Source organism: Magnolia sinica, chromosome 8 (assembly GCF_029962835.1).
Source record: "Magnolia sinica isolate HGM2019 chromosome 8, MsV1, whole genome shotgun sequence".
NCBI classification, from domain to species: Eukaryota; Viridiplantae; Streptophyta; class Magnoliopsida; order Magnoliales; family Magnoliaceae; genus Magnolia; species Magnolia sinica.
The window spans coordinates 39,032,736-39,057,585 of record NC_080580.1 but is presented as its reverse complement, the minus strand read 5'-3'; the positions used below and the strand labels follow the sequence as shown (position 1 = coordinate 39,057,585).

Sequence of the window (24,850 nt, the reverse complement as noted above, 5' to 3'; positions counted from 1 at the left end):
ACAACACAAACAAGATAAGATTGAACCCCTACAATTGAAATCTTCCTAAGGTAAGCTGATTTTTGTGTTTTCCCTTCATCAAGGTCCGTGTAACCTTATAAACAAGTTGGATGACCAGAAATCATTATGGGAGGCCTTAAGAGAGTTTCAATGTCAAGCGTCGTTGTCCCCACAACTTTTTACTGCGCAGTCCAATTGATCTTTGGACCTACCTCATTTTTTTTGGCTCATGTCCTGAGTTGGTATGGCAAAATGAATGTACTAGATGCATATAACACATACATCGTGATAGGGTCGAATGGACTTTGTCACGCCCATACAACATCAAAGCAATTAACCCTCAGGGATTTATCCGAGGTTACTTCGAGTGGGTAAAATTGTTATTTTTAAAGGAAAATTTAATGGAAAGCCACTTACTACGTGCATGCACTACCTCTGAATTGAATCCGTGATTAATTTCCATTAAAACTGTTTTTAAGTATGCTAAACAAACGCTCAAAATGGCTGAAATCTGATTTTTAGATTTCAGAGCCATATTAAGTGGTAAACAACAATCCTTACTACTATTATTATTATTACTGTGTTTTCAATTCATCAGTAGCTATGACCTAACGAATGGCATGGATGGCATTTAAACATTACGGTGGAGTGAGTGGGTATTTCCCCCCCACTTTTTCATTGTCGATCGGCCCACTTAGTTTTGGACCTACCTTATTTTTGGGCGTATCTAGATATGATCGGGCAAAACGGATGGACAGAGAGGATTTCTCACAAACATCACGGTGGCCCAGTAGCGTTCTGTCGGAGGAAGTCCCTGCAACAAGCTATCGCAGTCAAATCCGCTTCGGCGCCCTTGCTGCTGATTCCCTCCAAGGCTAAAGTAATGGGATGGATGGTAATTGACACATAGTGACTGCTCCATCATCCTCGAACTGGTGGTACTATAGAGAGATTCGTGGAAATGTGGAGAACCGCATCCTCTCACCACACCCACTGGGAAGCCATGATTTCTGCTTTCTCTTCTTCTTCCTCTTTTATGCCCACCCATTTTCGTCCTCTAAGAACCCTAGTTTTACCTTCCCACAGCCGCGCCTCCTTCTCTTCTTCACACTTCCAGCCTCCTCTCCACCGCTTCAGCTCCTTTACCTCTTCGTTCAGGCATCCCTCGAGGAATTCCGTCATCACCACCGTCATCCGATCCCTTTCATCCATCTCTTCGGGCGAGGAATTGGAATGCAAAGAACCCTGTCTATATTCGGAGGCTGGCAGCAGCAGCGATGGATACCAGGAGCATTTGTTGGAGTTGCAGAAAGAGAAGCAGAGCCGGTTCATCACCGTCAAGGCCTATTTTCTCTGTACCAGGTCTCTCTCTCTCTCTCTCTCTCATTTTCTTCTTCTTCTTATTATTATTATTATTGGATTTTTTTGGGGGGAATGGTTGTGATTTCTTCAGTCATTTGGGATGGTTTCAGCATCGATTTGAGAAGCTTGCAGAATCAGAATGCTTTCAATGTCATTCCTCCTAACTCCCGTGCAACCAACTACATTGTCCTCAGATACTGTGACATCAAGGCTGATCCTCATGTAAGTTTGTTCTTCTTCTGAGAATTTCTTTTTGCATTTGAATTTGGAAATGGTCATTGCATTCAAATTCGTGTCTTTTAGCATTTCAAGAAGTGGAATCCATAAGTAGTTAACTGATATATCTCGTTATAATGATCATTATTTCAGTCTACTATGGAATTTTTATTATTGAAGATTAAGCAAGATTTTATTAAATGAAAAAAAAAACAGTAAACTTATACAATTTTGGTCCATTGTGTTGCTAATTGTTAAAGCGCTTAAATACATAAGTTTGATTGAAATAATAAATGAATTTAAGAGTAAATTAAATACATTCATGGTATTATTATGGTATTATATATTAATATTTTATTTTTTTGTTCGAAAAATATATGTTGATAATGGCCATAATGGCTGATATATTGCTCAATATGTTCATACTACCCAATATATATTAAATGTTTAGTATATTTAAAATAATAAAATGACCGCTAAAACGGTCACAACAGCTGATATAATGGTTCATAATGGTTTCAGTCCGTGCTTGTTTTCAGCCAATTATAACAGGACTTCAGATCTTGGTTTCGTTCTTTTTTTTTTCCCCATAATTGCAAATTTGCCTTCTGTGGATGAGTTAACTGTGCTGTTTGAAATGTCTGTTTCTTTCTTAGATGAGCTCTCAAGGTCAATGATGAATGGGCCAATCTTAGTCCTTTTCCACTCCAATGTACACACGGTTGTACTGTTGAAGAATCCAGTCTGTTCATCTGATTGTCCTGAATATGAGTGGATCACAGTTCAAAAAGCACACATTGGAGAATCATACTCATCCTAATTTTGTTAATAAAAGTATCTGATTTCAATTTGAGTGACCATATTTATTGTAAATATCCCTTTGCATGCCACGAAGCAGATGGGTAGGATTACATATTTCGCTTGATTTTTGTACTGGGACCCATGAATTGCATTCACCAACTGTCAACCACATGTACATCGATCGGCAATGAATCTGGTGGCTTATTGCATGATGGGCTGAAGGCTTCGAGTCAGTCTCTTTTTGATATTTTACTCCTTTACCTATGTGACCGTCTTAATATAATCCAATAACTACTTTCTTCCAGAACAAGGCATGGACAAACCATCTAAGGTCTTCAAGGGCTGAGTCATGATTAGATCGCTTAGCTTAGGATAACTCTTCCTCACTTTGGTGCCATGGCTTCTATAGCAGAATGTCCCTAGGTTAATGGCCCACCTTAAAGTGACATTTGAGTTTGCTTGCACTAATGACAAATCATGGATAGTAGCCAAAAAACTTCTTGCTCAGACAAGGTAGCTCAGAGAGAAGGATTTTGAAAATCGAATTGAGAAACTTTGGATTTTTCTTCTGTCCATATGCTGCCTAGACAATGGCTTATATGGATCCCAGTTCACTAGAAATGGTCATAACATTAACCAATATGACTGTTTGGATCAGTTTCACAACTTCAATGGAATTAGGCAGCTACAAAATGTATAGAATCATTTTGTACAGTTACAAACCAAAAAAATTTCATTAGAAAGAAGTTTTAGAAAAAGGAAGGCACATGTGAGAGCATGCACACATGCATATGCATGCCCACACACCAACCCGTCCCAATATGTACGTGTGTCAAGAAACACCTTTGGCCGTCCTGCATGGTAGGACCCACATTCAAACTTCGTCTGAAATATTCCTTTTGAAATGGCGAAAGTAGATTTGGTACATACTTTTGGGAACTATGGATCAATGTTTGATGTTTTCATCCCCAAGGATAGAAGCTCGGCTAGATGTAAAGTTTTGCTTTTGTAAGGTATAGTTTTGAGGACTAGGCCCTTAATGCCATCCAAGTCCTGGATGGGATGATGATGGATGACAGGCCCATCTTGGTTAGTGTTGTCAGGTTTGGAAAGTCAGGCAACAGTAATCCGAAAAACGGCCACTGTGTAGGACTCCCAAGGGGCTGCCTGATTGTGGGTTTGGAGCAGCATCTAAAGTGAAATCCTATGGTAGGTGGTGTTGGAGATTTGCCAAAGCTGGTGGTGGAGGGACCCTCCTCTGGTGAAGTTCCAAAGAATCAACTATGCAATGGAGGAGGATGAAGCTTCATCTTTGCTTGGTGCCATCAATTGAGCTTTAAAATAATATTTCAGTTTCCTCAGCGAGGCCTGCGGACCTGCGGTGGCATCAGTTAGAGGTAGCTTAGTCTCTGTGGCCAAAGTCTTTGCCAAGAGTCTCTTACTCTCTCTAAACTTAAGAGAGGCAGTTGAAGCTTTCTCCACCACTGTTTTAAATAGTAGTAGCGTGTTGCATAGTGTTCAACTCTCTGTAGCGTGTAGCATATTTTATTTTTTAATTTAAAAATAGGAAAAATCTGATAAATAGTAAAAAAAAAAACTATATATATATGCCTAAAAGATGATTAATTTTTTCAAGTATAAGCATGTTCAAACAAGTTATTAATTATCATTTAGCAAAAGCCTATTCACGTATATAAACTAAATGAAATCATTATCACATCAATGACCTTCTAAGAAAACTACTTTTATTAATAATCTCTAATTGAAACCATAAGTCACAAGCAAGGTGTTCTGTTGCGGTATCGGCGGGTGTAACGGTGCCCACTGTTACCGAAACGGATACGCCCCGTATCGGCCGATACGGGGTGCATAACGGTGTTTTATTTATTTATTTAATTAATTTTTTTATTGGTAAAAAAATTATGGAAAAATATCCATTAAATCCGGAATATTCTAAATATTCCAAATATGCATTCATTTATAATTTGGAACATGTTTATGGTGGTGTAACGGTCCACTCTTTGGTGAGAATGCTATATCCGGCTGTTTGATGGATTTATGAACCTGACAACCTATAATTAATTGCAAACTTTTTATATTTAGTTTTCTAACTATATAATATCTGTACATATTTACTATAATGAATGTAATACCAAAACATCTTATATTTTCAAGTTTTCCTTTTATTTGTAATGCTAGTGCATTGCATACTCGTGACTCACATACATTTCATTTCAATATATAGAGTTTAGGGACTTTTGTATCCTATTATGTAATTCAGATACCTAACATTTTGATATCATTTTCCCCCTAGATCTTAAAAAAAATTAAAATTAATTAAGGTAAATAGTGTTGTCGATTCAGGGCTGATTTGGGGACCATTTGATGCCCCAAAGTAGCCTCAAATTAATGCAATCTATTGGCACTTATTCCACTAATGGATTGGTGGACATTTATTGGACAGTGAAAAATGAAAAATATCAAATGGTCCTATTTCAAAAAACAAGTGTCTGCAAACTAATGGTGAAAAATGTAGGAGTGATTTAATTTTGGGATTGTGACTTAGCAACAATGGTCCCAAAATTTAATAGGTTAATTTTGAGTTGATATATACCTCATGTATAAATTTTTAGGGCCATGTACTAGGGTCCACTGGATTATGTATTATATATCCATGTCATCCATCCGTTTTGGCAACTCATTTAAGGGCATTGGAAAAAAAAAAGGTATATCTAGATCTCAGGTGGAGATCAAAGTGGGGTAGGCAGGCCACCTCGATGTATTTGTATATCCATGCTATCTATCTGTTTTGCCAACTCATTTTAAGGAATGGTTCAAAAATTCAGGTAAATCTAAATCTTCGGTGGACCACTAATGAGTATCCCTTTAAAAGTGGGGCCCACCTCAATGCATTTGTTGTATATCCATATGGTCCATCCTTTTTGCCAACTTATTTTAGGGCATGGTCCAAAAAATGAGGCTGATCCAAATCTTAGGTGGACCACAAAATAAGGATTTAATTCCCACCATTAAAAATTTCTTAAGACATTTTTTTGGAGATCAAGCTGTTATTTGTGTTCTCCCTTCATCAAGGTCAAAGTCTATGTGACCTTATCAACATGTTCAATGGAAAATAAACATTATAGTGGGCCCTAGGAAGATTTTAACAATGGGCATTCAATCCCAATTGTGTGGTCCAATTGAGATTTGGATCCTTTTATTTAAAGGATCGTGCCCTAAAATGAACCTGAAAAATTGATGGACGGCATGGATATACTACACATAAATCAATGTGGGCCCCATGTAACAAAACAGTGCTTCGTGCACCGTATAGCATTTAAAAAGAAAATTGAAGTGTGTGGCTGTCAGTCCATTTGTTTTTCCAAGACCAAAATTGAAAAGGGGAGAGAGAGAGAAAGGGAAACCAAAAAAAAGGAGGGAAAGAAGAGAGAGGGAACTGAAGAGAGAGAGAGAGAGAGAGAGAGAGAGAGAGAGAGAGAGAGAGAGATGTGAAGAAAGAAGAAGAAGAAGGGCTGCCGCCGCCGTCGCAGCCGCAGCAACAGCGCCGCAGTAACCCAACAAGAAGAAGAAGAAAAGAAAGAAAAAAAGGCTTTTTTTTTTTCTTTAGGGTTATGGCCCGTAACAGTTGTTACGGCCCTGTAACGGCTGTTACAAACCTAAAAAATGGAGGTGCTCCGTTTTGGGGCCGTATCACGTAACGGTATCAACTTTTACCGTTACTTGTTGGCTGTTACAGTTGATACGTAATTGATTTTGAATACCTTGGTCACAAGTATGAAAAGAAATTAAAATCCTACAGGTTGAGAGTATTAAGTACAAAATACAAAATACAAAATATAATTATCATTTATTAAAAAAAGTAGTGCACACTACATACGCCACGTGTACGCTACATATGCTACGCATACGCAATGTTTTAAATAGTGGTAGTGTGCTGCGTAGCGTTCAACCCTCTGTAGCGTGTAGATACTTCTATTTTTTAATTTAAAAATAGGAAAAACATGATAAATAGTATGAAAAATAGCAAAAAAATAAAAATGCCTAAAAGATTATTCATTTTTCAAGTATAAGGATATGTTCAAAAAAGTTATAAATCATCATTTATCAAAAGCCAATCTGGATATATAAAGTTGTAAACCAAATCAAATAATTATCACATCAACAACTTTCTAAGCAAATTGCTTTAATTAATAGTCTAATTGAAACTACAAGTCACAACTCACAGCCCATAGGCATGAAAAAGAGATAAAATTCCCATAGGTTAAAAGTATTAAGTACAATTCAAATGCCATCAATATAAAGAGGGTTTTCGAAGACCCTCTTTCAAAACCCTTTTTCTTTGAAGTTTAGTTTTAAAGGTTTTTTAGTGTGTGAGTTTCACACCAACTTTAACAAAGGATCATCACCATTTTAAGTGAAAGTAAACAAAGAAAGTTTTGATTTTAACTTTACATTTTAAGTTTTTCATGATGTGAGTTTTACACCATTTTTAACAAACAAAGTAAAAAAAAACATTGTAGCAAACGCTACAAACGCTACATGCTATGTAGCTATAGCGTACTCTATGACCCTTGAGCGCTATTTGAAGCACTACGCATACGCTAACCTTATGCTATTTGCTAATGCTACTGATTGAAGCAAACCCCAAGTGCAAGGTTACGATGTAGTAATAACTTAGTGAGACCGAGGTCATACCCACAGGGACTTATGATTGTGCCATTTCTGGAAACTTCAAAATTAGAACTAAAACTAAAACTACTTCTAAAATTTGATTAAAGAGTAATTGAGAAGGAATTTAATAGAGATAAAACACTAGAGTGCCAAGGATCCACTTATAACCATTCCTTAATATTTAATTCACTTGATTCAATTGAACTACTCAATTGGAATCGAAGTCCTATCTTATCCAGTTGGATGATAGAGTGGTTAAATAATCATTCATACATATCAAAATAAATTTGAACTTCAATTGAATTGGTTCCCACATAAAGCATCAAAGCATTAATCACAGGGAATTCAAAGTATCTATTGTGCCTGTAGTCTATGATAAATCAATGGATTTTACAGATCAATCCTTTACAAAATAGATAAACAATTGTTCTTAGCTTTCCTAAGCATCCAATGTGGCCGGAGTCGACAATGGATTAAAGTGAACTAGAAATATATCTTCATTCAAACCAATTATCGATGAATTATTCAACAATCAAACCAATTACTTGAATTAAAGTAAACTAAGTATTAAAAACAACTACAAGTTTCACCTCTTAGCCATAGCTAAAAGATTGGCCAATCAAAGACATGATTGAACTAAAATTCAGAAGAAAAACATAAAAACCGAAATAGAACCGAAGGATTGGAGAAGGACTCCAAAGAAGCTCCACAACTCCTTGTTCTATCCCTTTTACCCTAATTCATACTATGAAAGCTAGAATCATCCATTTATATAGGAAGAATCCACACTGACTTGGAACCGACTTCAAATTTAGGCACTTTTCTTATACATCGGTTGCACCGACTGTATGCTTTGGTCACATCGAATATCACTTCGGTTGCACCGAATTAGTCTCCCAGTTGCAGCTGAATTTCTTCAATTCCCATCTATAGTCTCCGTCTCCCTTAGGTTGCACCAAATCTCCCTTCGGTGGCACTGAAGATGGCTTCGGTCAGACTTGAGTGTCAAGCCGAATTATCTCTAAAAATCATAGTTTATTGTTGGACTATTCTGTTCACATTCGGTCGGACTGAACCATCCTCAGGTGGGATCAAATAGTCTGTTATTTCTGTTATTGCACTTTGTGATTTCGCTAGTCTTTTCTCTCTCTTTTTGCCCTTCGTTTTCTTGGATTTTTGGCACTTAAAATCTTCATTAATTACATCCAAATCTCAAAATCTTCTTTTGGTCATTCTTTGAGCAGTAATTCTTCTTTTTAATCATCCTTTTCACCTTGGCTCTCCAAATCACCTCGCATAGGAAAACATATGTAATTAGTTCAGTTAAGCGCATCTATGCCTATAAAACCAATGCATAACAAGGGGGAAATATACAATATTTCACCCTCAACAGTTTTGTAGCATCATAGCTACGCTACAGATGCTAATGCTATGCTACAGATACTACCTCTACGCTACGGGCACTGTTCAAAACATTCTTCTCCTCATGTAGTGATGCAAAGATTGCACATAATTTTCAAGTTCAAGGCATGGTGCTTCTAAGACTTTGCTGCCAACATGGGGTTATGGATCAGATTGTATGGCATTCCCTTGCATGCTTGGGCGTGATTTTTTAATCATTGAGGTGGCATGTAGATTCTGTAGGGTGCTTGACATGCGATGAAGCCACAATGCCAGATAAGTTCTTTTTTACCAGGGTGAAAATTCTATTGGATTCAGGGTTGAATTTAGGTAAAGTTGTTAAAGTGTTGGCTGATGGCTTCTCTTTCCAGATCTTTCTCCCATTGGAACCTCCGGATTGTTCCCACAGTCACCACACTCCCAAGGGGAGTGGAGTGCAAGGAGACCATTCCCGATCAACTCCTTTGATCCATTGTTCTGGGGATTGCCATTGACACAGATGTCTATAGAGAATGCTAGTGGATTGTATTGTGTATTGTAAGTGCATGTCCAAGTAGAGAATGATTTGACGAGGATAATGTGAAGAAGAGATGAGAATATTGAGAGAGAAGGAGAAGAAGAGTTTGGGAGAGATGATGCGTTTGGCTTGCTTGCCCTAACACATAATATTTTATTATGATAAAGCATATAGTACACCGCAGGAGAATAGGGAAGTGTGCACATGCACTTACAATGCACAATACAATACACTAGCATTCTCTATACTCCCCCTCAAGTTGGAGCATAGATGTTGATCATGCCCAACTTGTCACGAACACGATGAAGAGCATCTCGACTTAAGGACTTTGTAAGAACATCAGCAAGTTGATCCCCAGATCGAACAAAAGGAGTGACGATTTCCTTAGAAGCGACTTTCTCCCGAATAAAGTGACAGTCAACCTCAATATGCTTGGTTCGCTTGTGGAAAACTGGGTTACGAGCAATATGGATGGCCGCTTGATTGTCACAGTGAAGAGGAATAGGATCCGAAGGAGGATAGCCAAGTTCTTCAAGAAGATTGCGAAGCCACACGAGTTCACACGTCGCATGAGCCATAACACGATATTCTGCTTCAGCCAAGGACCGGGCAACAACTGGCTGCTTTTTGCTCTTCCAAGTTATAAGATTGCCACCTAGGAAGGTACAGAAGCCGGATGTACAACGGCGATCAAAAGTACTACCTGCACAATCAGCATCGAAATAGCCAGAAAGATGAAGATGACCATGCAACTGAGAGCGAAGGCCAAGACTCGGGGCTGATTTTAAATACCGAAGTATGCGGTCGAAAGCCGTGAGATGAGAAGTACGGGGAGCTTGCATCAATTGGCTAACAACCTCTGCCGCAAATGAGAGATCTGGGCGAGTAATAGTTAGGTAAATAAGCCAGCTTACAAGTCGTTGATACATCTCAGGATCAGTAAGGAGAGTACCATCATCTGGTCGAAAGCTTCTGTGAAGTATCCATGGGAGTGGTAGCAGGCTTGCACCCTAACATGCTGGTCTCCATGAGAAGATCGAGCACATATCTTCATTGTGACAAGACCAATTTGGATAATGAGCGAGCAAGCAACTTCAATTCTGAGGAAGTAGCAAAGAGGACTAAGATCCTTGATCTCAAACTTGGTCTTCAAAAAATCTTTGACCTCTCTCATTCCAGCAGAATCACTACTGGACAAAACAATATCATCCACATAGACAATGAGAACCATGATGCCGGTCGATTGACGACATATAAAGAGAGAATGATCGGCATGACTACGAACAAAGCCAAACTCCAAGAGAGCCTAACTAAATTTTTCGAACCATGCACGTGGAGATTGTTTGAGTCCATAAAGAGCCTTCTTCAACCGACATACAAGTGCAACAAAGCCAGGAGGTTGATGCATGTAAACTTCCTCTGCAAGATCCCCATGGAGAAATGCATTCTTAACATCCAGCTGAAACAAGGGCCATGATAAATTAACGGCCAAGGAGAGCACAATGCGAATCGAATTAAGCTTAGCCACCGGAGAGAATGTCTCGAAGTAATCCACAACATGAGTCTGTGTAACCTTTAGCAACAAGACAAGCTTTACAGCGATCAATTGAGCCATCTGGAAGAAACTTGATTGTATAAACCCATCGACACCCAACAGGTTTATGGCCTATAGGAAGTGGCACAATATCCCAAGTATGATTCTTTTCAAGAGCAAACATTTCTTCTATCATCGCCTTTGTCCAATCAGGACTCTGAAGAGCATGTGAGAGAGATCTAGGAATAGTCTGTGATGAAAGGAAAGTTGTAAACGACTGAAAAGACGGTGAAAGATGATCATATGAAACGAAATTACTAATGGGGTGTTGAGTACAAGATCGTGACCCTTTGCGCAAGGCAATGAGAAGATCTAAACTCGAGTTAGGAGAGTCACCTGAACCAACATCCAAAGTGAGCGGAAGGATGGATGGCTGAGCTTGTGAAGATTTATCTCGACGATGATACACCCGCAGAGGCTTAAGCTCACTCATATCACCAACAGGATGCTGAATAGAGGGGAGAGGAGTTTTCCCATGATCACTAGTAGAAAGGATAAGAGTCATACTCCCCTTGACTCGCAAGAGGATCACAGAGGGTTCGGCCTGGAGAGGAGAAAAAAGAAAGATCCTCAAAGAAGGTGACATCGGCAGAGACATTTCTTGCGAGTCAATGAGTCAAAGCATTTATACCCTTTCTGACTCCGAGTATACCTTATAAAGACACATTTAATCGCCCTTGGGCTAAGTTTATCATTACTCCCATCCAAAATTTGAACAAAGCATGTACAATAAAAAACTTTAGGTGGTAGAGGAAATGGATTATCATGAGGATACAATATAGTAAATGAAGATTTGTAAGACAGAATACGTGAGGGTATACGATTAATAAGAAAAGTAGCAGTTAAAAGAGCATCACCTCAAAAATGTTTGGGTAGATGCATACCAAGCAGAAGGGTGCGAGCAACTTTAAGAAGATGGCGATTCTTTCGTTTTGCAATACCATTTTGTTGAGGAGTGCGAGCACATGACATCCTAGACAAAATATCACGTTCCTGCAAGAAGGACAGAAAGACAGTAGACATATATTCTCCCCCATTATCAGAATGGTGAGATTTGATGGAACAATGAAATTTAGTGCACACTTCATGATAAAACACTTTAAACACATCAAACACTTATCTTTTAGATTTCAAAAGATAAATCCACGTCATGCGAGAATAATCATCAATAAAGGTAACAAAATATCTAAATCCAAAAGTCGAGGTAACCGGAGTTGGTCCCTAGACATCCGAGTGAACCAGAAGAAAAGGTTGAGATTTCCTCCCAGAAGAGCTAGGAGGAAACGTAGCACGATGATGTTTAGACAATTCATAAATATCATAGCATATTGGTTTAGTGATAAATAAGGAGGGAAACAAAAGTCTCAATCTAGCAATGGATGGGTGGCCTAAGCGGCAATGCCAGATCTAGAGAAAGGGTACTAGAAGCGGCAACAGGTGTATCATCGAGAAGATAAACGCCTCCTCGCTCATGCCCCCCACCAATCACTCTCTTCGTCTGTAGATCCTGAAACAAACAATAAGAAGGAAAGAAGGTGATGGAACAATTGAATGATTTAGTAAGAGAGCTAACAGACAATAAGTTTAATGGAAAACGAGGCACATGCAAGACTGAGGACAAAGACAAGGAAGAAGAGAGAGGGATGGAACCAATCCCAAAGATGGGAGATTGGGTTCCATCTGCGACTGTGACATACTGAGTGGGAGGAGAAAGAGAATAAGAAGAAAAGAAATGCAACTTACCAGTCATATGGGAGGAAGCTCCAGAGTCGATGACCCAGGAGGTAGGAGAGGATGACGCAAGAAGGGCAGTACCTGATTGGGCCGAAGCCGCGTGAGAAGGCTCAGGAATATCCTGAATGTGAAGCCGCATAAGGGCATCATATGCCGCTCGAGAAATGATAAGAGACTCCCCTGAAGTAGACTGCTCAGCTGTCGGGGTGGAAGACTGTCTCAGAAGCAATAATGGAAGCAACAGAAGCATTGACATACATAGGACGACCATGTAGCTGCCAGCAATAATCAATAGTGTAATTAGTTACACCGCAATGTGAACAAATGCGGGAACCATCACGTTCTCGTCCACGTCTACCACGACCACGACCACGAAGACTACGGCCGCCACGACTGCGATCTCTCTCGCGGCCTCTACCATGACCACCAAAACCAGAAATGTGCCCTAAGCTCAAGGATGGTACCCGAAGACTAAGGGAGGACTGATCGCCAACAAGATGTGCCGAACGCTCCGGTGGCATAAATGAATGAGAAGGAAGAGTAGAAACCGTAGCACACTGACACATGGCATAGACTGTCGTCAATAGGGGATCCTGGATAACAACCTGATCGCGAACGTGAAGATAATCAAAACTCAACCCAGCGGGGAACTGCATGATACGAGTATCATCCCGTTGCTTATGAGCATGTTCATGATCCTCTTTACATTTGGAACGAAAGAGGCTGATACATATCCAACTCATCCCACATACCCCGAAGCGTCGAATAGTAGTCTTTTAAGGATCTGGAGTTTTGTTGAAACCGACCAATTTCTTGAATAAGCTGGAATACCCGTGAAAAATTCTGAGATTCCGAGAACATATCATGAAGCATATCCCAAATGCCTTTAGCCGAGGATAAAAACATCACTAAGTGGCTAATCGAGGAATCCATGCTATTCAACAACCATATAATAACTTAATAATTCTCCTTTGTCCAATACTTGTAGGTAACATCTGTAGAGCTTGGGGGATCATCCAAAATATTCGACAACTCGTCACGGGCTCCTAAAAATAATTTTACAGATTGTGCCTATTGAAGATAGTTGTCACCATTCAACTTAATGGAGGTAATTTGCAAGGGGTTTGATTCAAGAGACCCTATGCCAAGAGATAAGGGCCCTTTGTCAGCCATAGTAGAGTCCAAGACAGATAAACCTATGCCAAGAGACCCCCTATGCCAAGAAAGATTGATTCAAACGACTCTATCTCAAACATTGATCTTAAGTAAAAAATCTACCATGGGTAGCTTGGGAGGAAGATTTCGGTCCATCTTGAGCAAAGAAACCAAAGAAAAGCTTACCGATTTGAGGTAGATCGAAGAAAAAAGGAATCTGGGACCGATTTTTGAATTTCTCTATTTCGCCCAAAATACCATGAAATGAGGTCCAATAAATTTTGAAAAAATCATGAAAAATCTTCTAAAATCAAGATCTATCAAACCCCTAAACTTTTAGCTCAAACGGAGTCCATTCGTCCGTACAACGCTGATGTCAGCCCTACGGCTGTTGACATCAGCAAGGTGACGTGTCGCCTCTCAACCTGTTGGATGCGGAATGCCTGGATCTTTGCTCTGATACCAAGTAGAGAATGATTTGATGAGGATAATGTGAAGAAGAGATGAGAATATTGAGAGAGAATGAGAAGAAGAGTTTGGGAGAGATGATGTGTTTGGCTTGCTTGCCCTAACACATAATATTTTATTATGATAAAGCATATAGTACACCGTAGGAGAATAGTGAAGTGTGCACATGCACTTACAATACACAATACAATACACTAGCATTCTCTATAATGTCAAGCTCTTTGAGCCCCGACGTAGGTTTGAGGACGAGGTGAGGGCTCATGTGGCTCAAAGGAAGTCGTACATATTACAACATCACCACATGGAATGGTTGAAGGGGGCTAGTCGGGCTATTCAACTTGCTAGCCTGTTGCCAAATAGGATGGTGTGGGTTGTATTGAGAGTCGGATGCCGAAACCAATTAAAATGAGCTTTGACTCAAATGTTAGAGAGATTTTCGTGAATCTCTAGAAGGCCGTGACGGGAAACATGTCCAGCAATCATCTCTCAAGACAAGCATCCTACCAGGAGGCTGGTCTCATCAATCCTTGGGAGAGGGAGAAGTCCATGTGTTGAAGAGTATTTTGATGGCTAAATATGACAAATGCAAGAATGGTCGGGGCATTAAGCCTTCTTTGAATAGAAACACTTCATGTATTTGTCATGCAATCTTGCTCAATATAATACTTATTCCAAATTCCTCGGATTCAAAGCAACTTGGCAACCTCGTTTTTAAGGAGATTGTTGGTGTAGCGGAAACTTGCTGTTGATTACTTTCAATGCACTGTATAGGATAATGACCAAGGGAGTCTAATTGAGCAATTCTATGAGAAGGGGCCAAACTAGATTTTTAGGTGCCCGCATTCAAATGGAATCTCTGGGAAGATGAAAGTTTTTTGTTGGGCTCTTTTCTTTTTTACCTTTTAAAAAAAGAGCCCAACAAAATAAAAATAAAAATTGTTCTTGTTATTCTTCGTGCTATGTGAAAAGTAGCTTTATGTTGGAATGGACTATAGTGTTGTGTTTGGTATTGCCCCACTAAAGGTCTAAACTTTTTGCTAGACATCTTGTTTAAACAAAATTCTCATGATGGTTAACTTGTAAAGAAGGGGGGTATCTTGATGCCCAATACATTGTGATGTGTTATAGAGTGGAAGAGAGTGGCCCATTTGTATTTTCATTGTTTGAGTACATGTCAAATTTGGAATACCATGTTAGTTAAGTTTGGGGTCAAGTGGATTCTCCTGAACGCCATTGTTGAGTTAATTCCGCTCGGAGGATGAATGTGTGGGGTTAGGCCAGGCGCACTTTGTGAGCCATGGTAACTAAAACAACAATTTGGACCATTTGGTTCGAGTTGAATGCTAGGATTCTCAAGGGAAATTTGTAGAGAATTGAGGAGTAATTTGGCTTGGGGAAGGTTCTAGGAGATTTCTAGAGGATTTGGATTGAATGGATGTGATTTAACCACTTGGAAAGACCTTAGAGCTTGGGAGGGTAAAATTGGGATTTCAGTATACAAGGTAGTTAGGAGGGTAGTTTTGTAAAAAGATGTTAGCATAGGCCATATGGTTAAACTAAGCTTCCAAGGGCCTATTTGGATTGTGAATTAAATCTATAATGTATTGTAAAAGTGCAATGATTACAAATTACAATACCCGTCTCCTGAAAAACAAGTAATTTTTATTAACAGTACCCATGTTTACATAGGCATGGTAAAATCATAATCCTTTTACATTATTGAAATGTTAAATCAACATGGAAAATACACTGATTCCTGAATTTGGATAGGAGATTTCCGCTGCAATACAATATAAAATTGTGATGATTACAAATTTCTTTACCTCTCCGATTACATTTGCATTTGACCGTCGAATTATGTGCTTAAACAAGCATTGTACAATCATAATTTTGGTGCCTTTACGTTGAATTATTGATGTAATTCACAATCCAAACAGGCCCGAAGGTTGTTATGGTTTAAACAAAAGTGGAAAGGGTCAAAGGAAAATGGAATATGGGTTTTTTGATTTTCGTGCAAGGATATAATGGCCATTTTGCAAATTATTTCTTGCATGAAATATCCTGCACCCATCCTCTTTTTTTTTCTTTCCAATCAGGTCTTGGTGTGTGGGCATTGGATTTGGGCGATCTATAGCTCGTTGGAGAGCTAATTTCATGCCCTATCTGATGGTTATTGAATGGATGTGATGGGCTTTTGGTTTGGGGAAAATTTTGGGAGGGTTTCCAGATGATTTTGTATTGAATTGGGGGGGGGGGGGGGGGGGGGGGGAATCCTAATGTAGTTTCAGTTTTTTTTTTTTTTTTTTTAAAGGTTGAAAGGGTCAAAGGAAAATGGAATTTGGTTATTTGATTTTCGTGCATGGACGTAACGGTCATTTGGAATATTGTTTCTTACATGAAAATCAACTTACAACTCTTTTATTTATTTATTTTTAATTTTAAAATTGGATCATGGTGCGCATGCATTGGATTTGGGTGATCCATTGATTGTTGAAAAGCTAATTGGTGGGCTTTCTAATGGTTTTGGTTTGTGATTGAAATGCCTAGGGGTTAGGGAGGTACAAGTTTGCAAGTGGGGTCAACTTTCTAGTATGCAATAGTCAACCGATTTCTGCAAACCTTTCAGTTTTTGTTCGGACCTTGGTGCTTGGATGTTGGATTGAATTGGAATTAGGCGCATTAGAAAGCCTATTCGGTTGGCTTTAGAATTGTCATATAGATCAAGGGGATTGGATATGGGCAATGTTTGCAGTATTGATTCTATTGGCCGATATTATCAGTGATGTAAGTGCCCAATATGAAACCTTGGCAATATTATTGCAATGAATCGTCGATATAAGCAATACATTGCGATACGTCGTCGACATAACACAATGTATCGACGATATTGGTGATACATCGTCAAAATTCTTTTTAAAAAAATACCTTTCAGCTATTCTTCATCTTCTTCCTCCCCTCCTTTCTTTGCTGCGTCCTCTCTCTCTCTCTCTCTTGTTTTTCCTCTCTCAATTTTGTCTCTCTCACTCTCAGACTACAACGGTCTCTCTCTCGACCGAAGACTAGTACGACTCTCCCTCTTTTCCTCTCTCTCTCTCTCTCTCTCTCTCTCTCTCTCTCTCTCAAATTGCAAGTCTTCTAGAAATAAAATTGAAATAAAGGGACAACTTTATTTCCTTTTAGGTATGCGCGTCTATGCGAGAAGTGGGTTGGTAACTCAGGTGGGCCCCATCGTGATGTATAGTGAAATTGAACATGTTCAACAGGTGTGTCACCTAACATTAGGCCTAGGATCTAAAAATTCGCCCACTTCGTGATTCTGGTGGACCACATGATTGGAAACATGTACAGGGCAACACTCACCCTCCAAATTGTTTCCCTTAGTGTGCCCCACGTGAATCATGTTTGGGCCTTATTTTTGGCCCCATGCCTAACTTTTGTAGTGGCATCTAATGGTTGGAGTGGATTTCATAAAATCATCATGGTGGGCCCTGTAAAAATCAAGGGTGGACGTCTCTCTTGAAACTGTTTCTGTTGGTGTGGCCTACCTGAATCACAGGATAGCCTGATTTTTTGGCCCTTGGCCAGTGGGCCTTAGTCTTAACATGGGATTACACGTCGAATGGTCGGAGTGGATTTTACATAATGCATCACGATGGACCCTATAAAAAATAAGGATGGGCGTCCCTGTTGAGAGGGGATGCACATTAGTTATGACCCAGATCCAGCCAGGTGGGTGTGACCCTTACCGTGGGGTGTCCACCTCGATGAATGCATTGTATTTCCATATAGTCCATTTGTTTTCCCTTCTTATTTTAGGGCGTGTCCCAAAAATGAAGCAGATACAAATCCCAGGTGAAACACACATTAGGGATTGAATTCCCACCATTAAAAGCTTCTTGGGGGGCCACAAAAGCTTTTATCAAGCTGCTATCTCATTTTTACTTTCATCCAGGTCTTTGAGACCTTATCAATAGGTTGGATGGAAAATAAACATTACAACGGGCCTTAGGAAGCTTTCAATGGTGAGTGTTCAATGACCCCTATTTCCTATGGTGTGATCCACCTGAGATTTGTATTTGCTTCATTTTTTTCGACCATGCCCTAAAATAAACTAGCAAAACGGATGGATAATGTGGATATACAATGCATTTATCGAGGTGGGCCCCACGACTAGGGTCACACCCACTTGGCTAGATCTAGGGACCCCAGCTAATCCGAATTCGTTGAGAGGCTAATATATTTACAAAAATTACAGGAACCCTTAATTTTTTTATGGGGCTAGCTCGATGTGTATGTGAGATCCACTTTGACCATTTGTTATGTAATCTCACGTTAGGCCCATGGCCAAAAAATCCAATTGACTTGTGATTTAGGTGGGCCACATCAAAGGAAACATTTTGGAGAGAGACGCCACCCTTGATTTTTATAGGGCCCACCATGATGATTATATGAAACCCACTCCAATCATTAGATATCACAACAAAATTTAGGCATGGTGCCTAAAAATCAGGCCCAAACGTGATTCACGTGGTCCACACCAAGGGAAACAGTTTGGAAGGTGAGCGTCGCCCTATACATGTTTCCATTCGTGTGGTCCACTTGAAACATAGATGGGGGTTATTTTTGGGCCCTGGGCCTAATGTTGGGTGACCCACCTTGTGATCGGGGTGGATTTCCTATAAACATCACGGTGGGGCTCACTCGAGCCATGAGTCCTTTGAAAAGGGGATTCGCATGATACTTAGGCTGCACATATAACACTTAGATGCACGTGCACTAAGAAATTGTACATGTGTCATATATTAAACCAATTAAATTATGGAACCCATTGTTGCTAAGTCACAGTCCCAAAATCAAATTGTTTGAACGATCATGGCCGTTGATTCGTGGACAATTATTTGTTGAAACAAGACCATTAGATATTTGTCATTCTTACTGTCCAATAAAAGTCCACCAATCTCATTTGGGTGAGGAAATAAACCTAATTTTTGGGTTATGAGACATAATTGGGATAATTTAATTTCAATTACTTGTATGCCATATGTGCAATTTTTAAAAATAATTAATTGGTTGTGTTTTCATACATATCTTCTATGACTTATAAATTATATGAATTGATTTTGAATATAATTGCATCACTTCAGTCTGACAACGCATAACTTAGGACCTTATGTGAAGGAAAACTATTATGCATAACTTAGGACCTTATATGAAGGAAAACTATTATGTGAACTAGTTTTTTGTGATCTTTTGATTTCTAAGTGTGTATTGATGTCTTTCTTAACATTTGCTGAAGTTTCATATAAAAAATTGACCAATTTCCCAATGTTTCCACATGTTTTAGAAAAATAGCGATGCATTACGCTATACATCTGATATTTCCCATGAGATAACCGATATATTTCCGTATCCTAAGGGTGTGTTACATTCGTCGACAACGATACAAAAAACATTGGATATGGGGAAGCCCAAGGAATCAAAGCCCAAAGTTGGGGCTGTGAAACTAGGGGGAGAAAGTTTCTCTGCTTACGTGGAACACATTCTTAAGAAAGTCCTTGGAACACTGAAAAAGTTTTCTGTGTCAGTTTAGACTTCTGGAAGAAAAAAGGGATGTGGGTTCAAGACCAGGGCCATGCTAGGTCTAGAACTCTTGCATTGACTTGGTTGTGATACCTTAGGTTTGAAGGGGTTTTCTTGATGAGGTTATTGGGCTGAAGCTAGACTCATGTTTAGGATAGGTTTAGGTCATACTTTGTCGAATTCTGCAAGACCTTAGGATTCAGATCAGTGCAAGAGCAAGACCCTCTTTGAAGGTGGTTAGGTTAATTAGCCCAAACACTTAACAGTAGTTGGGGTGTCTACTCAAATGTATAAGAAAACATGTATCTATTGTCAGCCCTATCTTTTATGTGTATAGTAAAGCCGGATGCACACGATGGGCAATGGATTGGATAGATAGAATATTGGATAATCTTACCAACATTTTGAAGGATGCTCTCACCCTTGAGAGATAAACTCACTCTCAACTCTCAATAATAACTGTTTCTATAATCTCATAAGAAGAGTAACTTTACATTTTTAGTCAATGGCAATGGTATTCAAGTCTCTTCAAGTCTCTTCCAAAATAACCATAGGTACTTAGAATAAGGATCTTGCTCACCAATTAGCCATGCTGACCAAGAAATAAAAGATTAAAGAAAAGGGTAACCGTGCATGTGGGCCATGAGGCCTAGTCATACAGTCCATTAAATTTGTTAAAGGAGTCTTTGGGTCCATCTTGGTTCAGTGACATTTATGTAATTTTAGACTCAGTGTTAATAAAAGGGGTTTGGATGCCTGGAATCCTAGGACGTCATTCCCCACCTCTCCACATCTCTCTCTCTCTCTCTCTCTCTCTCTCTCTCTCTCTCTCTCAAGCTCATCCTTTCTTCTTCTTCTTGGTTCTCTTATTCTCTTCTGCTTCACACAACACTGAACTTGTTTCGCTCCTCTTTTTTTAAAGAACTGATCTGGTTCATCCTGTGATTGCTAAATGAGGCTGTGAAAATGGCCCAACATTTTCTTCTTTGTTTTTGACCAGTTGGGTCGTGATCTATTCTAAGAAACTAGATCTTACGGTTGCTGTCTAGCGTGTTCCTCCTTATCTCTGACCAGTTGGGCAGTATTTGATCTAAGCAAGGTATTCCATAATAGTAATGGTGGCCATAACGACCACCGACGTCACCCATTACAATTTTTATTTTTATTTTGTTGAAAAAACTTATTTCTTCCCCGTAACGGGCTGTTATGCCGTTACTGGTCAATTTTACTGTTACGGCCATTATGACCTCATTACAATAATGGCCACCACCATTACTGTTATGAAAGTTATGTAACTGTTTTGGGATACCTTAGATTTAAGGGATTAGATCGTTCGGTTGCCAGGACCAGTTGGGTCCATCGAAGATCTAGTCGTGGGAACTAGAAGAGTGCATACTGTGAAGACCAGTTGGGTCTATTTTTTTTGAACTCATTTGTTGATTGTTGAGGAGGATACTCATTGGACGTGGGTGCTATTGTGATTTATTTGATTTTATAAATACATATTACTGAGTTTCTTGTCACCATGGCTGATTGGGTGTTAATTCGAAGCCAGAAACTAAACCATCTACTCCAACAGATTTCAGTCAAATTGAGAGGTTTTAAAGATTATCTTCCCTGGGTCCGCTCTATAAAGGTTTCCCTCAATCCAAGATAATTAAAATATTTAACTGATGCCGGACCCATGGAAATGATGACACATACTCCACGTGGAAGGAAGATGATTGCCAAGTCATGAGCTGACTATCCCATAGTGTCGGGGAAAATGTGTACCACAATGTCATGTATGGTGAAACTGCCAAAGAGGTGTGGGATACTCTTCAACATTTGTATTCCAATGGCTGTATGACATCTTCAGAGAATTTCAGATTGTGAGACCAGGGGAAAATCTAAGTGAACATTATGCCCAATTCTGTGGACTATTTGATGAGTGGAAATTGAATGATCCATTCACTCAGGACATCACCCAACAATGACGTCAACAACAGGAAATTGGAGTTTTCCTCGCTACAGTTTGTTCATTCCTGGAGCCTATTAAGGCCAAACTCCTGGAGAGTGTGTAACCCCTTGTTAGATGTTTTTAGTAGAGTGCTATGTGTCTCAGCACCTTCGTCCTCATCTGAGCCACCACCACCAAGTGAAAATTCAGCCTTATTCACCACCATAGGGGGGCATGGAGGGATTTGGGCTAGATTGTTTATTGGCCCGTGGCGTTTATGTAATTTTATAGTCATTATTAATAAAAAGGGGTCTGAACGTCTGGAACCCTAGTATGTTATGCCCTTCCTCTCCGTCTGTCACATCTTCTCTCCAGCACTCTTCCCTTCCTCTCTCACACTCATCCTTTCTTCTTCTTCTTGGTTCTCTTATTCTCTTCAGCCTTCACGCACACCAATTCTCTCCGTAGCTGGATTTGCACATGATTGGAATATATGTCCTGGAACATGTGCCATTGGGCTGTATGTTTGAGACACGTACTGCATGGTGTATGCACATGGGCCACGTAATCTGGACTATACTATCAACCTCCTTGATCATGGGACCCAATTCACTCTTTGCATCTCCTGTACAATTGGACCAGATGTCTACTTGCATCATAGAGACTCTAGATGCTTCAGTTGATTCTAATACTTGTATATTGGTTTATCCTTTGGTGTTTGGACTATTATGTAGCTATTCAAATTTATCTATGAGTTGTCATCATCCCTTTCCAAATACTAAATAGATGTAAAGTCAAGGTGGTCATCTCCAACTGCTGGGGGCTGCTCAGACAGATGGAGGGATGGAAAGAGAGGCATGTGTACTGTGAAGCAAACACAGTGGAGGACCTTTTGGCATGGAATATGTTTGGGTGTTACATGGAGTGGATCAGTGATCCCCCTCTTTTGGTGGTGAAAATCTTGAGTTGGAATGTCTCTAATTATGTAAATTCAAAGCTTTGTAGATGTTGTTTTTGTTTCCTTTGGTTACAAGTTAATTTGGTACCTAAAAAAAACAACTAAATAGATCTCATTTTTGTGGCATCTTTATTCACTGCCTTTTGTCATAAACCTTAATTGCATATCCCTACTATCTTGGAGTATATGAAATGAGGCTATCACTTATGACATGAAACCTTGAAATCAGAGTTGGATGATGCTGAGCCATTTATTTGGCATTGAATACTTGCATACTTTTCATGTACCTCTTGCTGTTAAATTGGTCTTGATACTTGGAAGTTTATTTAGTGTAGTAGTGGCTACTGGCTACTGATTTTAGGCCATGTTTGGAAACCATGGATTCCATGCCAAACAGCAGAAAATGAGAAGATTTGTGTTGTTTGGATAGCAAAGAAATGGAGGAGTTCACCAAGCAAATCATTACAGTTGTCCATAATATGAATTCTTGACACAAGAAACTAGGTGAGAATTGTGAGAGGAATATGAGATTAACAAGAACCCAAAATTGGAATCCATGTTTCAATAGTTCTCATTGAAATCTTCATTATATAATTATTGTTTTTCCCCCCTTTCTTTTGCCTTGGATTCCACCTATCCAAAGATCCAAACATGCCCTTAGTGTCATATATTGGCTGATGTTCTTCTTTATTGGGAATCTTATTCAAAACTGTGATAAATGACATCAGTGCGATGCAATTTATCCGGTATTCTGGGCCTGCAGACATGTTACAAATGAAGTAACAAACTACTGCTGTTAGCTAGTTAGGTTGAAATCTTTGTGAAATCTGTATTGCAGGGTGCAGAGGCCACCTTTGGAAGTGGAAGTAACTGCTGTCACATGGTAGTTTTTCAATATGGATCTATCGTGTTGTTTAATGTTTCTGATCATGAAGTTGATGGATATCTGAAGATTGTTGAAAAACATGCTTCAGGATTGCTTCCAGAAATGAGAAAGGATGGTAAGCTCTCATTCCGGATTGTTCTAATCAAATAATGCCATGTGAATAGTCTCTGCAAATTAATCTTCTACATTGAGTTTTACATTTTTCTATCAATTTTAACCTTATTATTTGAGTGCAAGAGAAAATAAAAGGACATTCAAGCTCTTTCTTGATATCTTTTCTTGTTGTAATTTATGTTTTATTATTATTATTATTATTATTATTATTTTTAATTTCTTGTTTGAAAAGATGGTGAGATATTAATATATTATAAAAGGCCAGGAAGCCAAAAGAAATACAAAGGCCCCAGCTGAAGAGTGACCAACTTATCACTACTCCTCTGGGGCAACAAAGCAGAGCAGAAAATCCAAAAGAGAACAAAAGCAGGGGGTGGTGATCAAACATACCCTAACCAGGGCTGGATCCAAAATACAGCCGGTTACCCCGTATCCTCAAGGATGAGAGCTGCCCAGTCCCTTTTTTCCTTTGGAGAAGTAGCAGAATTTATTAAGAAGCCTGACTAAACAAAGTTAGAATGGGAAAGAATTACCGCCCAAAAAGGGCAAGAGAAACATACATCCATGGCTTTGAGGCCGGAAGCCCACTCAATAACGAGAGCTTTTACCTTGCTCAAAATTTCACCCATAGAGCTAGCACTATTTCTAAAGCAACAACTATTTTGTCCTCCCCACATGGTCCAGAGACTAGCCATCAATACGAGCCGCCAAGTCACCTCTCCCTCTCCTTACCAGTTTCGCCACCATGCCATGCCGATATAAAGTCTTCTATAGAGCTAAACACAACCCATGGTGTGTTGAATGTAGAGAAGAAGCTTTCCCACACCTCTCTGGTTAAGGGAAATGGAGAAATATATGGTTGACTAATTCACCATTCTTCATATGCATAAGGCATATATTGGGGAGCACCATGGTTCTTTTAACTAGATTATCAATGGTTAGCACCCTCTTTCGTCCCACTAACTACACAAAAGCCGCAAGCTTGGAAGGAACACCATAATGCAAAAAATGATAGTTATGAGACCTCGAACCATCCGACCACATCTTTGTAAGCAACTTGTAAAAATATCAGACTGAAAATTTACCTGATTTATGAGCATGCCACATCATTGTGTTGGGTTCCGTTAAATTGGGGCCAATACTTTTTTAAGTATTTCCAGCAATTTGATGTAGTCTTCCACTTCATCATCCAAAAGGGCCCTTCGGCAAAGGGGCGTCCAAACAACCATGTTGCTGGCTAAGGAATAACAACATGCTACTGTTAAGTTCCTTTCAGTGGCAAGGCTGGCTAGCTCGGAAACTACTCTTGCAGTAGGCCGTCGCTACACCACAAGTCCTCCCAAAAGCGAGTTTGCTTTCCATCGTTGACTGAAAAGGACACTCCCTCTTTGAACAAAGGGGCCAACGAAAATATAGCTTTCCATATCTCTAAA

At 39.4% G+C, this 24,850-nt stretch overlaps 1 protein-coding gene across 2 annotated transcripts in view; it reads left to right on the top strand.

Annotated features, from left to right (window-relative positions):
- The first annotated feature begins 745 nt into the window (after nt 1-745).
- LOC131253259 (protein RETARDED ROOT GROWTH, mitochondrial-like) overlaps nt 746-24,850 on the top strand; it is a 63,753-nt gene continuing 39,648 nt past the window's right edge. Inside the window, exons 1-3 of one of the 2 annotated variants that reach the window (XM_058254195.1) lie at nt 746-1,362; nt 1,473-1,584; nt 23,256-23,418. In XM_058254195.1, the coding sequence (XP_058110178.1) occupies nt 962-1,362; nt 1,473-1,584; nt 23,256-23,418 (676 nt within the window). In that variant the 5' untranslated portion in view covers nt 746-961. The remainder of the gene's footprint in view (nt 1,363-1,472; nt 1,585-23,255; nt 23,419-24,850) is intronic. The other variant, XR_009175063.1, reaches the window with a different exon arrangement.